Source organism: Ranitomeya variabilis, chromosome 6 (genome assembly GCF_051348905.1).
Source record: "Ranitomeya variabilis isolate aRanVar5 chromosome 6, aRanVar5.hap1, whole genome shotgun sequence".
NCBI classification, from domain to species: Eukaryota; Metazoa; Chordata; class Amphibia; order Anura; family Dendrobatidae; genus Ranitomeya; species Ranitomeya variabilis.
In genome coordinates this window covers 32769221-32786157 of record NC_135237.1, presented here as the reverse complement: position 1 = coordinate 32786157, position 16937 = coordinate 32769221, and the positions used below count along the sequence as shown (strand labels likewise).

General features: G+C 41.0%; 1 protein-coding gene across 1 annotated transcript in view; it reads right to left on the bottom strand.

Annotated features, from left to right (window-relative positions):
• The window catches only part of CALCR (calcitonin receptor), a 316710-nt gene that overhangs the window by 6586 nt on the left and 293187 nt on the right, over nucleotides 1-16937 (bottom strand). The window contains exons 8-12 of the mRNA XM_077268171.1: nucleotides 15341-15494; nucleotides 14037-14097; nucleotides 12927-12993; nucleotides 7260-7478; nucleotides 5997-6038 (exon numbers count right to left, since the gene is read on the bottom strand). Of these exons, the coding sequence (XP_077124286.1) occupies nucleotides 5997-6038; nucleotides 7260-7478; nucleotides 12927-12993; nucleotides 14037-14097; nucleotides 15341-15494 (543 nt within the window). The remainder of the gene's footprint in view (nucleotides 1-5996; nucleotides 6039-7259; nucleotides 7479-12926; nucleotides 12994-14036; nucleotides 14098-15340; nucleotides 15495-16937) is intronic.

Below are 16937 nucleotides of genomic sequence, written 5' to 3'. Positions count from 1 at the left end.
TACTATTTATGTGCGTGCTATTGCATACTGTTATGTGCATGACATATTGGTACTATTTATGTGCGTGCTATTGCGTACTATTTATGTGCATGGCATATTGGTACTATTTATGTGCATGCTATTGCGTACTATTTATGTACATGGCATAATTATACTATTTATGTGTGTGCTATAGTGTTACTATTTATGTGTGTGCTATAGTGTTACTATTTATGTGTGTGCTGTAGCGGTACTATTTATGTGCGTGATATAGCGGTATTATTTATGTGCGTGCTACTGCCTACTATTTATGTGCATGGAATATTGGTAATATTTATGTGCGCGCTATAGCGGTACTATTTATTTTATTGTAAAATGAAGACAATCCAGCTCAACGAACCATGAGTTTTATTCACACAACGTGCAAAGCAGAACACAAGATCAGCAGTACAGCTAAAAGAAATGACATCAACGAGTTTCGGGTGGCAGCCCACCCTTCGTCATGTGATGTGTCACCTGAAATGTGTTGATGTCACATTTCTTTTAGCTGTACTGCTGATTTTATCTGCTGTTTTGCGCATTGTGTGAATAAAAGCTTATTCACGGCTCATTGAGCTGGATTATCTTCATTGTACGATTATTCCACGCCTTGATGCGGCCTCTCCGGGCTCTGAACACCTCCATGATGTCCCTTATGGTGAGCTGGATCTACTCTTGTTTTATTTATGTATTACTCATCTATCCAAATTATTACTGTGGTTCTGACTTTGTAACACTTTTTTAGTGCACATTTGCATTATTACTTCTACAAGTCACCTATTTCTCTGTATCTTGTATTTGTGTCTCGTTATCTGACCTGTTTTATTGTTTTTTCTGTACATGATTTAGGGGCAGCCATCTTGCTCAGGAAAGACGACGACTGCCCCTATAATCATGTACGGAAAAGAAAACAAAACGGGCTACAGTCAGTAAATAAAAAACAGATTAGAAGAAAAACGAAGAAAATGTTTTAGAATTTCTGCTTTTTCCGACATTACATTTTCGTATATCAGTAAAATGCCTCAAGTCATTAATGTGCAACCAAAGGTGAAGAAATAAATCGTGATACGCACTCTGTAATTTTTCACAGAAATAAAAAAAAAAAAAATCGGGCAGGCGAGTTATTTTCTTTTGAAGGTAATTGAAGTCAGTCTGATCCTGGAAGAAATTCAGAAAATTTCTTTTGCAATGCTGAAATGCTGTAATGCCGGAAAGAAGCTCAAATGATGCAATTTGTTTTGCTGCTTTTATATTTTTCTTTAAATGGAACCTAACAGCTGATTTATGTCGCCCAAATCAGAGTTGTCTGGCTTCATTATTCCAGCCGTAAATGTTTTACTCTAAAATGATGTGGCATTTCAGAGAAAACAGACTTTAAGAAAGCCTTGCCGGGATGATAGAAGTATCATGACTATTGCAAGAGCCAGGGGCCCCTGTCTGCTTCCCCCACACCGGTTAAAAAAAAATATATTTGATCTTTTTTTTTCATATCTCGATTAAAAATAAAAGCTGTGACATTGACTATTGGAATTGATAAATCCGGTATTACCAGCTGTGTATAGAGGTGTTATCAACCATTGTAATCCTGCCAGTGATGATAATGAGACTGCTGAAAACTCTTCCCTGAAACAACAGTGCCATGTCCCACGACTTGGGAATCATACAATATTGTATTATATTGTTGCTGTTGAATTGCCTTTTATAAATGTGTCCTCCCTCTCTCCCTGTCTGCCTCCTTAGCTCTGATGTCACTAATCCCTCCCTTCTTCTTCCTCATTCTGTGTATATCAGCCATGTCTTTGCATCTCTGGTTCAGAATAGTCTTTTTATCTGTTATAATTGTGCATATCTACAAGAATTCAGCTTGAAAATAAATCTTCTCCTGGAATCTTCATATGTGCCTCCTGCAGTTGAGTAAAGCTATTTGATGAAATCACTTGGTGCGAGTACCGGTACATAGAGACATCCATAGAAACAGAGTCTCAAGCACCCTACACTCGCAGCCTAGTTATGGATAAACAGGATCTAAAATAACCTCAGTTGCCAATGTAAAAATTGCAAGATTACTATTTTTGTTATGTTTTTTAATACAGATCATGAATGATATGAAAAAAACAACATTGCCAAAATGTGTTCTAAAAATACATACATGTAACACAAAAACTTGATTTTACCAAGTCATTTTTTGATGATACACACAATTCAATGAGCACTGTAGAATGTAGCAGGAGCAAGTGTGACCGAGAGGTTTATGGAGGTGACGAATGAGTAGAAAAGTGATGAGGTTCCAGTGATTGAGAGAGACCGGGTAGTGGTCAATGAGCTGCGTCCAGGGTCTTATTAAAGGTTTGGCTCAGGAGTCAACATATGTCTTGCCAAATGGAGGAAAGATTAAATTGACCAAAAAGTGAACCTTGAAATTTGGCCCTATGGAAATTCCAAGAATTTAAGACCTTATTGACCAGTGGTTTGCTTTGCAAAAGCAGACACCATCATGGTATACGATGGAAGAGTGAAAGGATTAGGATAGGATCATTCTTATCCCAAGTCTTATGCCAGGAGGAGAAGAAAAGCTATAGCCTTAAAATTCAACACTTTATTGGAATTAAGAGTTAAAAAATGTATATCTAAAGTTAAAAGACAACAACAAGATGTAATAAAACCATGGGGACACAATGTGCAAATGAAATTGGCCTCACCAATAAGGAAAGGTGCCAGGGGTTACCAAGATCTAAGATGACTACAATAATGAATAAGGAATTGTGAGTCAAAAATATGTATATATATGAAATAAATATTTATATCCAAAAGGGTAAGAAACCTCTTTTAATGGTCACAATGACCTGTGGAGACAAGAGACCTATTTGATAATTAGTGTATGTGACGTATATAGTAAAGACAAATATTCCATCATACAAGTAAACAAGGTGACTTGGTGCAAGTGCAAAATGGATGAATAGAGAAGCCGACTAGCAGCTGTGAATGACAAAAAGAACAAATAACATTTGTAGCTGTGGGTAACCTGAATGAATGTATAGCATTAGTGGCATATTCACATTACCTGTAAGGTGCAGACCAAAAACCCCGACGCGCGTTTGGCGTACAGATTTTTCTGTACGCCAAACGCTACAAATGTTATTTTTTCTTTTTGTCATTCACAGCTGCTAGTCGGCTTCTCTATTCATCCATTTTGCACTTGCACCAAGACACCTTGTTTACTTGTATGATGCAATATTTGTCTTTACTCATAAGAGCCGAGTTCAAACTGTGGACTGACGGTCATTGAACGAACATGTATGGCAAATTTTGCTACAGATGCAGTATGGACATGGTGGTAGCAAAGTGGCGGCATTGGTGAGTGACTCCACTGGTAAAGTACTTAAGGAAATGGCAGAATAAGGATATGGTCATGCAGGCTAACCACAGGATGGGGATTGTGGTTTCTCCAGAATTAAGTGTTTGTCATTGGTGAAAAGATGGAGTGGTTAGTTAACGAATGGAGGAACAAGCAACAGCCAGATTACAACAGTCGATCAGTGGTTTATTGCTGTCAAGGTCCAGCCAAGATGGGAAGAGGCTCATAAACTGACGCGAAGACCAAACGAGATGGAACAGTTTTCATATGGAATATTGTGTTACCAGAGAGAGAGAGGGCAGTATTTATCCCGGTTCAAGAAACCAAAAGTAATTTCAGAGCTTGAAGGAACCTAGATTCTACTAGCACCTGGACTAACGTGATAGGTAAGGAACCGCAACCCCATCCAGTAGGCATCATCTATATTTCCTACCCTTTGCAGACCATGATAATGGATCACCCTCAATAATATAGTGTCTGCCGTCACCTGAACAGCACATTGCTGCTGTTGCTCCGCACACTCTAAACAGAAAACACATGGGCAGAACTACATTGCGAAACCAGTGCACCCATGCCACCGGCTATTCTGTCTGTCGTTTTGCATGAATATACTCAATTCTGAAATATTGTAGTTTTAACTGTGGCCATTGGAGCAGACACACTAGGCTGACTTGCTTTCTTCAGCTTTACTGTATAGACTAGGACAGTGTCCGCAGAGTCATCTCATCATTAAATGGTGAGTTAATGACAGCTCTGCAGTAACACGATTCACACACTATACGCTCTGTAGGTAGCTTCCTCGGCACTACTTTTTCTTGTTGGCTTCACTTTTATTTCAGCCCCCATTGAGCACACACAACCTGCTGCACTATTTATACAGGTATTAGAAGAAAATAAATTGTGGGCTTCTAATATGGCAATTTCAGGAAAGTTTAAAAAAAGTAAATTCATATATATATTTTTTTTCAATCACGCTTTTCCAAGAAACCTGAGAAATAAATAATTGGCCTACCTAAAAAAAAAAACTTGACGAACCTGGTCATGTCAAGCCTAAAAGCTAGGTCAAGTTCATTTTAGCTATTTCTAGAATGTGTTTACAATGTTTTATAAAAATAAAATATAATAACTGAAAACTAAATTATAACTATTAGATTGTTTTATATTTTTAAACATTTTTCTTTGGATTTTTAATGCCAATTACTTTTCTGTAAAATGTTTCCATTTCCATATTATCAGTTAGAAAAATAATGTAGATAAAAAAATAAAATAAAGAGTTGTATTCAAGTGACAGCTGCGCTATACATACAGAATAAATCTAGGGAGAAATAGTAATATACTGGAAGAGTCAGTGTTCTATAATTCTATTACCAGATAGTTTATTATTTATTATTATTGTCACGAAATGTAACGACGCAATGGGGGGGGGGGGGGGTCAGCGGACAGCACAACACACACTCAGCTGGATGGAATTGGGGAGAGGAAAAGGCACTAACAAATAGGGAATGAGGTATGGACACCTCCTGCTCCAACCTGAGCCTGTCCCTGCACTCCCCTAACGCCCTAAGCAGGTCCTCCCCCCCCATCGCCGTCAGGAACCTCATCCCTCGCTGTCACCTCACACTGCCCTGGCTAGTGCACTGGCCGGCAAGGGTGCTAGCCTCACCACTGCAGATGGTACAAACAGAGGGGACAGTGACAAACACGAGACGGACAAGGAATAGTCACAACACGTAGCTTAACAACTTAACAGTTTTTTTTAATCAAACTTAAAAAGCCACAATTTGACTGTTGTGATAACACCTGGTGCCGCCCGGATACCGGAGCTGTCACTTAGCGGAACGATGAGAGATTTATCTAGATTTCGTCTCCTTTCTTGCTAGGCAGAGATGAGGTCGTCCTGTTCCTCAAATTGCTCTGCCTGACATTTTCCACGGATACAATGTACTCGCTAAGATGCAAACATTATCCAAAAATTTAACCAAAGTGATTTACAGTTATCAAAATTCAATACGATTCTCCCAGTAGCAATGGTCACACAACATATTCTCCATTGCACAACATTACTTTATTTTTTTTATAGGGAATTTATCAGCAAGCGCTGGGAAAAGGGATATGCGCTAACTTCTAATCTTGGCATAAATGAGAAATTTTGAGCCTACAGCCACCACTAGCAGGAGCTAAACCATATCGAAGATGGCGTATCACCAGGTTATGCCGTCATTTTCAGCAGGGCTCTGACTTCTCGACTTCATATCAGCTCTGAGACATAAAGGAGCATTCCTAGGTAGATGTTCACATTGGATGACCATAATAATTATACATTTAATGGACCTAGTTGCCAATTCTCTCCGATTTCAGGGACACCTGGATTGAAATGAGCACGGTTTATGTAAAACCCACCTAAAAGTGGGTGGATTGTGGGGGCAATCCCGGGAAGGGTGATGGTGCGATCTCGAGAGGGTGTGGATGGACCGGAGCATAAACATCCCCAGAAATGATGGCAAATTTAAATAAATAAATTTAAATAAATTTAATTTTAAACAAATTTAAATAAATTAATCTTTAAATATAATATTTAACATTTCATAACGAGGTTTAAAATATAGAAATAAAGAGCTCTTACCTCCCCATTAAAGAAACAGAAGATTGTAGCAACAAGTAATCCCTGAAAAATAAGAAAACTCTATCTATTACTCTCATCAATACAAGGAGACAGAATTATTGGATTAATAAGAGAATCGGTTAGCTTAAAGGGAAATTTAAAGGGTTATTTTCATCTCCATAAATGAATATTGTCAGATAGAACTTATAAATATAAGCACGTCTGCAATATACTTCGTGTTAAAATTTTCAGCCACTCTTGAGATATTAACACTTTTCTTTTGTTTACATCTTGTTGCCTTCGAGACCGACCACCGCTGCTAGACACCAGAACATGCACAATGCTTACAAACTCGTTTTTATTGAGATTGTAAGAACGGTTTTGAAGCTTGGTAAGGTCACTGGAATGCGCTGTTACCTCCTAATCATCAGCCAACTTTAGCACAGTGATTACAAGCTAAACAGCAGAGGTGGTCGGTTTCCTAGGCAACAAGCTCTAAATAATAGAAAAGTGTTAATATCACAAGAACAGGTGCAAATTTTAATAAATAGTAAATTGCAAAGGCGCTTTATCCGACAATTTCCATCTATGAAGATGTGAATAACGCTTTAAATGGGTTTATGAAAAGAGCGCCACTGAGGACCATAGGTTGTGTCTGGTATTGCAGCTAAGCCAAATTCAAATGAATGCTTGTAGTACAAACTATGGGTTACAATGGAGATGTTTCTGCAAAAAAAAAAAAAAAACAGCAAGCCCCTTTTATTAATCTTCAATCATGTAAAAAGATATTTCCAGTTTGAGACGAGAGAACCAATGACAATGTTAATTCTTTCACTGTTTGCCTTCCTTTGTAATATGGTGACATCATCTTTGTTGGTAAAGTAACAATTTCCAATATAACCTTTATTGGCATGCCAATATCCAAGACCCGATAGGAGTCCAAACTAGTGGGAGTTACCCTAAATCAGCATTTTCCAGAAATTTTCAAGACAACTCTATGACCCCCTGGAATATGGGGGGCCACAGATTGTCACATGATCTGATCATATCAAAAATTATTTTCTCTAGTTTTCATTCCTTGACAAGTATTTTATATTGTATATTTTCTTGAACTGTTATTTGACTATATTTTCTGCTATATAATGGGCGGGAGTAAAACAAGTCTGTGCAGTAGATGTAGGCAGTCTCTTGTACAGCATGGGTGCTTGGTGGTATCTAACACTGAATACTGTGTGCAGAAATAATTACGGAATAATTGAGAAACGACTGAAATCTGAATGTTACCTGATAATGCATCAATATGTGCATAATATAGTCATAGATTTCTCCTGCCAGTCGATTCTCCGGCCTCCATGGAAAGATGACAAACTGGATACCTAGCAGCGGCACCAGAATTAACGTAGCCCTTACGGCTTTCATGTACATGTTGGACTCTGCGCGGTGAGTGTCCCGTAACTTCGTCACGAGGACGAGAACAATGTTCAGGAGAAAGAACAAGTTGACCTGTAAGACATGAATTCAGGATCAATGTGATTCCATGTGATGAGCAATCCATGACTAACCCATGGCCATCACCAGAGGAGCCCAATAAGCCCAACATCTCCGTTACCATACATGATGGAAAACCTGGACTGCAGACGCCCATCACTTGTCATGAAGGTAATCCCAATCATTAATTATCCAGATGTTGGTCTAAGCCAGTCATTCCCAGGCAGAGATAATCAAGTATAGATGTCGACAGAGCCGACCGGGAGAGAACGATCTGCTCTTCAGACATGTGGTCAAATGTAGCAGGAGAATCAATGCCTGAGCCACCAGAGGTCATCGGAGGGCCGAACAAGCTGGTGGTTAGCAAGAACATAGGGCCCATTCTAGGTTGGTCTTGTATATCGGTGGTAATAGTGATGTCCCCACTAGTGAAGAGAGAATCTCCAAATCCAAATTCGACAAATTCATTCGAATTCGACCCTCAAACTCAATTCCCATCAACTTTATTTTATGTAAATCAGATGTGACTTATTTCTCCAGGACCCAGAACAAAATAAATATAGGTAAAGAAAAATGTATAGCCATCTTCCCCAGACCTTCTTCTGTCCCACCACATCTCCTCACTCCAGTCCAGTCTTCAGTACGACTTTGTCTCGTCTCGTCTCATCATGGCATGACCCACGTCATGACGCCAAAGATGGCAGACTAAAGGGTCAGACTGGGATTCTGTTCCATGGCCAAGAGAGTTTAGTACACATTTAAAAAAAAAAATAAAAAAATTCAACCCCTGCACAATCCAGCAAATTGCCAGCCAGCCATTTTGTTGGATTTGTCCAAATGAATTGCAATAAATTCAAAGCAAATTTGAATTCGTCTTAATTTGATTCACTCATCTCTTCCCCAAACGAGTCGTTCAATACTTACTAACTCTCTCAGAAAGGGAGACTGAGAAAAAAGGGACTGAGTCCCAAAATAGTGGACAAATTTACTAGATGCAATGTGTTCTATAATTGATACTCCAATCCCCTCGTTCCTGCAGTTCTCTTCAGCCCCAAACAGCACCCTGATGCTAGGGCTGGCGTCAAGATTATTATTTAAAGTGAAAACTGCAGGAACAGAGATAGGTAAGTATCTGTATGTCTGTCTGGAGTCCATATCTAGGCTTTATACTGGCTTGGGTGTTTATTTATGAGGTCTGGTCTGGCGTATGTATTATTTTAGGACATAATTGCTCACTCTACAAAAATATTCGGGAGTACCCAGAAGAATGGGGACACTTCGCAGACTCCAGAACTTGCAAGTCTCTTGGGTGGTGCCTAAAGCTGACTATACACATTAGATATCGATATCGACAGTATAATGAGTATGGAGGAGCAGGCCAAAGAATGGGTAGGAATAATGACAATTCGGCATATCTGATTTTGGTCTGCCAATCGCAATGTTCTCCCTGACGTTTCATTCGGGGGGCTTTCTCGTAGAGAACACTAGACAGCTCGTTTGGCACAACGAGCACTCTTGCGTTTGGAAGAGTCGGCCGAGATGACTATCGGCTGAACGATCCTTCGGCCAGCAGTCATCTAATGGCCATCTAATGAGTATGGCCAGTTCAAGCCTTCCAGAAACCACAGGTCCTCTGTGTGCAACGCAAGAATTCTTGGGGATAAGATGGGGTTCCAACGGTCTATGGCTTGTGGGATTGAGCGGTTAATGGGAAGTATAAGGGATGACGACTAGACATGATGGCCTCAAAAACAGCATGGTTATTATTACATCAAAAGCATTTATTACCCGGACAGTCAGATAAAAATTTTGGCAAGTATGCTGGAAAGGGTCTCTGTTAGTTTAGGTATGTAATTTTTATTGTTGCAATGGTCTTCCTCACTCTTTAAGAACACGGTTGTGTGTAAGCTATAAAATATACAGTATATCTGTCCCTTTAAGAGTTCTATGGCCCATGTTTTCTGTTAGATATTATCTGTTTTCCACACTGAATGTTTTAATTTCTTCTTTGCCGGAACGTTACGTTCCAGAAATAACTGTGTCCTCCATGAATGTGCTCATAATCAGTGCACGGGCAACCTAGCCATCATCTGCCGGCTGCTTCACAATTCCCACACTTCATTTCCAAGACTCATTGAAGTCAAATGAGAAAATATCTGCGATGTATCAGTGAAAGAAAATCCTTCTAATCCTGTGTTATACCGAAATCCTGAATCACTTCACTGGTAATTTCCTGAATTACTTTACCAGGTAATTTACAGGTTATTCTGTACGTCTATTCAAAGCTGAGATGTTTTCCTAAAGAGGTTTTGCACCAGCCCCATCTCCCCACAAAATAATAATAATCAGTCTTCTATTACAGCTTCATGTACCAGTATCTGTCAAATGTAATGTCTTGGTCTAAGGGAATTTAACGTATCTCTGTTATGTTTGGAGATTTTGTATTTTCCTTATCATCTTGAAAATGTTTGCCACTAACTCAAAGGATAAAACTACATTAAAGGAACTCCATCAGTATGTTATACCACTGAAACCTCATATATATGAGCACGCTAATTTCTCGAGAATGCGGCAACAGATAGAAGATATTAAAGGTGTTGATGGATTTACAGTTCAAAGACCTTTAATATCTTCTATCTGTTGCTGCATTCTCAAAAAATTAGCTTTTTAATTCACATGCAAATGCATTATGTCATCCACAAACTACCATAAGTCATTTACAATACCGGTCTTCTTTTTTAGGTGTTAGATTAAGGAAGGAGATAATGTTTTCTGTCCTTCCAATCTCACAAGGGGTCATAGTTTCCACAAGAACACATTGAAACAAAAACCTGTTGACAGATGTGACTAAACTGGGTGGACACAGGGAACATCTGTGACTTAATATGCAGCTATGAATTCTGCTGTTTGCAATTCAGTATGAACCGCCTAAATTTAAGTACAGAACGAATATATTCATGAAAGGTATAAAATAAACAAACACTCCGGCAAGCCCCTGGAGATTGTTATAAATCACAAATTTTGCATTTCTTATTCTCTCCGGCCATAAACTGAATACCATTTTAGTTGGAGTTAGAGCTGCTCTAGTATAGGGAATGGGACCTTCTGGACTCCATCAGGTTCAAAGACCTAGGTGAAACTGAATATGGCCTATGAACAGTCAGGAGAACGGGGCTTCAAATGCCACAGATTCACAGTTTACGGGAATATTGGAGAGAAGTGATAACTTTGACTGGGACATCCCCATCACAACAAATCTGTTGGCAGTTCAGAGGTTCGCTAAATGTCTATGGATCTTGTCCATCCCGCTCTGCCACAAGTACCACCTAGTAGAGCCAGCTACTCTATAAGTCAATGTCTGACACTAAACAAGTTTTGCGACAAGATCAGGGATAAATGCCAAGCAAAAACTAATCTACAGGCAACCTGTTAGATTAAAGGGCATCTGGAACGCCTGCCAGGGCCATGGGGTACTCGGTACTGGGTTTGGTACTTAAAGGGATGTGTCATGGCGGCGACCCGGTCTGTGGCCCTGGGTGCCCATGTTAAAGGGACGGTCTTTAAAGGAGTTTTGGAAATAAAGAAAGTTCGTGACGCCACCTTGTGGTATTCGGTCAGGGATGACCAACGCTGCTTAAAGGGGTCCTCTGGGATGATGTTATGGCAGCCAGATGGTATAACTTCCCACAGGTGAAGTAGGTCCCCAGGGTGAATAGATGGAAGATGGTGAGTGGTGCAGTAAAGAACGAAGGACGCAGTTGTGCAGTCTTTTTACCTGGTTTACTGATGGCAGCAGGTAGCCACAGTCCAGGGCACCAGATCACGGGTACAGGCAGGGTCCAGCCGGCTTGGAAGCGAGTTCAGAGTACAGCTTTACCAGGTGGGGTTAAAAGCCTTCCTCTTAGCGTGGTGGTATTATAGTCCCTTACTGCCTATGGATTCTTAGCAAGGTCCTCTCAGTTATCTCTGTCCTTTATTGAAGTGGGAACAAACCCGTATGGCAGGTGACTCGAGCCTTTTTACAGGGTCTCTATCATGACCTGGGCTCTATGTGTCACTGTGTCTCCTGGGCATTAGGGTGGACAGGTTACGTGTAGTCTAGCTGTCCTACCGGTTTCTGCTGTGCCTCCTAGAGTATGACACAACCTCGGTCTTCCAGTTACCGGTATCTGTGCTCTGTCAGGGAGGTAGCCCAGGAGGAGCTATTCTCCCTTTTTGTCACTCTCCTGTGCTTCGCTCTCCAGCACATTAGCTACAGGCTGTTCTTCCTTCTGTATCTCGCTATCCAGGGGCTGCAGCATTTCAGGCTACACGGCCCCTCACCTGTCTTTCTGCCTCAGACTGCTCCAGTCTGCTGTCCGGCACCAACTGTCTAATTCTTCCTAACTGCCTAGCAACTGACTCCTCCTCCCGACCAGAGAAAGCAGCTCCCCCCCCCCCCCTGAAGTCAGGTGTAGAGCTTCCCCTTCTGATCTGGAGTCAGAATGGTTTTGTATGTGTTGATTACCTGTCAAAAGGAATCCTTCATCGCTTCCAAGCATGACATCACTCTCCCCATGAGGAAAGCAATGCCACTGTAACAACCAGGACCCTGGGATGCCACACATCGCTGTCAGCCAGCTGGACTCTGCTCTACACTGATGAGGGGCAAACACCCCGAAACAGTCCATAGGTATACCTCCCTGGTCAAGGCTCATTAAAGACATGCACACTCAAGGTGATACTTTGTGAGAAAACCATGTAAGACAAAAGCCAGAACTCTGTCCATTTTGAGAAAATTCCGTAATTATTGTAGCTTTATTTCATAAGTTCTAAAACCTCTGAACGCAGATCCTCAGACACTGACGCATTTCAGAAGTAAACTTCCTCATTCGCTCATTTGCTATGAATATGGAAATTACTTCCGAAACGCGTCAGTGTTTGAGGATCTGTGTTCAGTGGTTTTAGCACGTATGGAATAAAGTTAGAGTTTTCTCAAGAAGGATGGAGTGGCGAGTTTTCCCTTACTTGATTATAGTGAGATTCTCTGCTCAATCTGCGCAGCACCCTGGATAATGCCAATATGAGTGTGGTCAACTATTGGCCTTCTTATATTAGACTTTGTGAGATAGCTTTCTTCTTCTCTGCAAGAGAGCTATTTTGCATACTTTTCTCCCATGGAGCACTGCCTGTAAGACTCCATCATACCCAGACAATACTCTTTAAGGAGAACCAGTACATTCAGACTGATGCGTTTTGAACCACACTGGTTCTAATGAAGGTAGAGATGTAAAGTCAGTATAAAAACAGAGCAAAGTGATTGCCTTGATAACATAATGTACATTTGTAACGACCAAAGCATTTTGCATAATTCCAGATTATTGGTCAAATCTAGATGACAGGATGTGAAATTAGCGGAATTTTTATTTACTATTATTGGTATTATTTCGTTCTCACTCCTTTATCGGAATGTAAGACGCTTACCAGCAGTGCAGCCATGATCGGCCCATGCACAATGTATAAGAGATGTGTCTCCACGCTCATCCAACAGCTGTAATAAAGCGAAACGCTTCAGTTTTATTTACGAATATGAATAGAACAAAGGAAAAAGTGAAACATTAAAGAAGAAATCCAATTAGTCAGACCTGATCCATTGACAAAAACTGTTTCCCCTCCCAAACCACCAGCGATCAGCGATCTACAGGAAAACTCATCACTGTTATTTCCCCACTTTTCTGTAGTATCTTGCTCTGTTTTAATGGCTATATTATTAATTTCCATACGTTTTGTTACTTTTTTATGTCTTTCTTTTTTAAGTCTTATTTTTATTATTTTTCCTTGACAACATTGCTAATTCAGATGTTTTAGACAGATTCATGAAACGTGACTTTTACCAAAATGTCCCATTCACAATAATACATAGGTTCTCCTGGCCTGTATTACATAGACTATCTGCTCCCAACTCATGGCTAAAAGGCGAGTGTGCTAAATTCAGGTCGATTAATATTTGTACTAATAATACACATAAAATAAATAATTTAAAGGGAACCTGTCACCTCAAATTGGCGGGATATTAAAATGAATTTTTACCGGTCCGATAGCCGGCGTTTCCTCTTCATTTCTCCACCCTGTCCGTCCCTGTTTTCCGCAATAGTTTAGTGAATTAGAGTATGTGTGCGCCATAGTTGGCGCGTGCGCAATGCAGTCTTCGGTGGCGCACACGCACCATGCTTTGCCCTACTGTGGGCAAAGCCGAAAAGCATTACTGCGCATGCGCCCGCGCACTATGTCCCAGAACACAGTGAAATACTTCCCGGACATAGTGTGTGGACGCATGCGCAGTAATGCTTTTCGGCTTTGCCCGCAGTAGGGCAAAGCATGCTGCGCATGCGCCACCGAAGATTGCATTGTGCATGCACCAACTATGGCGCACACATACTCTAATTCACTAAAATATTGCAGAAAACAGGGACGGACGGGATGGAGAAAGGAAGAGGAAACGCCGCCCATCGGACCGGTAAAAACTCATTTTAATATCGCGCTAATTTGAGGTGACAGGTTCCCTTTAAGCATAAAAAATAATTCATTACTTACTTGTCATTGAAATATTTTGTTCTTGCAAAGGCATGAATTGATGTAGGCACTAACGGGAACCCTGAAAAAAAGGAATTCATGAGATGGATTTACAAATAATTTTCTTAAAAAGGTTGTGTCACAGCAAGCAAATTCTTTGGGTTCAAACCACATTGATTAACTGATTTCTTAAGGTTTAGCTCACAGCAACCATGGAAAAAAGCTGATTTTTCAGAGGGAAGCAATCCTCAACTCCTTTGTTCTAAAGTGGGGCAAGGGTAATTTATTTTGCCTGGTGTAGATGCTGCTGTTCTGCTGAATCCGGTGATGTCTTTCTTTTGTTCCTGCACCTCTCTGTTCCTGAGATATGGTTCTCTCTTCTCGGTATGTGGGTCTGGTCTTATTAGCCAAATGGGTGTGATTCCCAACTAATCTCAGTGGCTTCTTTAGGACTCTACCCAGTTGGCTAAAAATATGTCATAATCAATTTTTGGATATTTGGCAGCTCTGGTTCCACTCTGTTTTTAATGTTGCTTTTTCCTTTCAGGACCATTGGGAGTTAATGTCCGTTTTTCCCCCCCGCTGGCAATCTGGTGTAACTGTAGTGCTGTTTGGTCAGCTGATGTGGTGGTGACCACTCCCACCATCCTTTAAATGGTCACCTGATGAATCAGCTAACTGTTGGTGATAGTTTCTCTTTTGAGGCCAGGCTGGCAAGAGCAGCCCTCTGGTGTCAGCCACTTCGGGTGTTTTGGATTCCAGTCGCTGTGCCATCTGCGGTGTGGAGCTTGGCAGTGTTGTCTGAAAGCTAAGTGTGTTGTTTTCTCCTCGTCCCTTTTGTGTTTGTCACTGTCCCCTGTGTGTTGCTATCTGCAGTGGTGAGGCTAGAGCTCCTTGTCGGCTATTGTACTAGCCAGGGCAGTGCTAGGTGTGACTGAGGGACGAGGTTTCTAATGGCAGTGGGGGGAAGGACCCACTTAGGGTGTTAGGGGAGTGCATGGACAGGCTCCGGTTTGAGCAGAAGGAGACCATTCGTTCATTTCCCTATTGATAGGGTCTTCCTCCCCCCTTTTCCAAATCGTTGTTTATTGTGCCGTCTGCTACCAACCCCCCGCGGGGGTCGCTATACGTATCGTGACAAAATATTAGATTTATGTACAAGGAAAAAGAGTCCATATCTCAGGAATGGAGAGGTGGAGGAACAAAAGAAAAACAGCGCTGGATTCAGGAGAACAGCGGCATTTACACCAGGTTAAAAACATGTTAACAGAACATGACAGGTACTTTTTAAATAGTATATAAAGTGATGCAAATTTTGGACTTACCCCAGCCAAGGAGATAATACCAATGAAGATGCTGTTCTTCAGCAAATACCGCCACCACTATTAACGTGTGGAGATAGATCCCTTCACACAACATCCAGAAATAATTACATCCCATCATATACTGGTGGAAGAACTGGAGAACCTTGCAGCTGACCTGGAAGATACAATGTCATAGAAATGTGTCAATCAACGCCAAAGACAGTTTCCTCTATGCTGTCGCCCATGAAAAACAACATTTGTGTTACGTACAATGTCAAATATTATTGTTTGAGGTTCCGAGATTCTACACATTTTTTATTTTTCTTTCTTTCTTTATTATGATGATTATAATTCTACACAATTCTCAAACTTACCTATGATTTTCCCTTTTCCTTAGTAGCTATTAATTATTAACGACACCATAATATTTAATATGAGATTTCTGGTCAAATAGTCAAATAAGACCCCGTAAAAAAGGGTGAGTATTAGAGGATCTCATGGCCTTACATTAGAGCGTCTAGACAGTAAGAAAATGGAGTTTATGAATCTGACATCATTTCGGTCGCTCTCCAGCCGCCAGTATCCACCGTAGTCTTATTGTGTTTATCACCAACGCAGACAATGAATTTGCAAATGATTAGGAAATCAATAGTGGAGCTTAGTAAAAGCAGAGACGTATGAAAAACTAATTGGATGTGGATGGGAGAATGATCACCGAAGCCAGCGCGCGTCGCGGCAGCCATATTATCATATAAAGGACTCGAATACGTAATGCCAGACGGCATCCAAATCAGAAGAGGACTAAAAATATATAAAATGCTGCTAGTAAATATTTTATTTTGGTATAGGATATACAAAGTCCGTAAAAAGGCAGTACCAGGTGTGTAAGTAATGGTGATCTGACCTCGGGTACCCCTGGCAGTCCTATAGACAATGAATGGAGCGTTCACAACCTCCATATTATTCATCAGCGTTCTGTTCTCAGGATCGGTGCAGATCCTAACAGTTTGGCCCCCAGGGATCAGTAAGATGTCATGATTCCCAATGGCAGGGACTTAGGCAAAAAACGGACAAGCTCTAGGAAGGATGGTATCTTAGGTAACCGCGATACTGAACCTAACACGCAACTAAAAATAGCCAGGGGGTGTGCCTACGTTGTCTCTAGACACCTCGCGCCAGCCGGAGAACTAACTACCCGTAATAGAGGAATACACAGACCTGACTTGCCTCCAGGGAAACCCCAAAGGTTATAGTAGCCCCCCACATATAATAACGGTTAGGTAAGAGGAAAACACAAACGCAGTATGAATATAGATTCAGCAAAGCGAGGCCCTCTGACTAGATAGCGGAATATACCAAAGAGGACTTCGCGGTCACCTCAAAACCCTGAACAGCCATCCTGGAATTACCTTAACTCCGTTGTCAACTCATGACACCGGAGTAGTAATTTCAGATCACTAGAGCTTCCAGCCGCACGAGATATGAAAATGCATGCTGGACAAAACAAACACAAAAGCCAAAGATTCAACTTAGCTGACTTGCAGACTTGGAGCAGGAAGCAAGCAACAAGGTGCTCTGATAACATTGATTGCCGGCACTGCAATGACTGGGAAGCCAG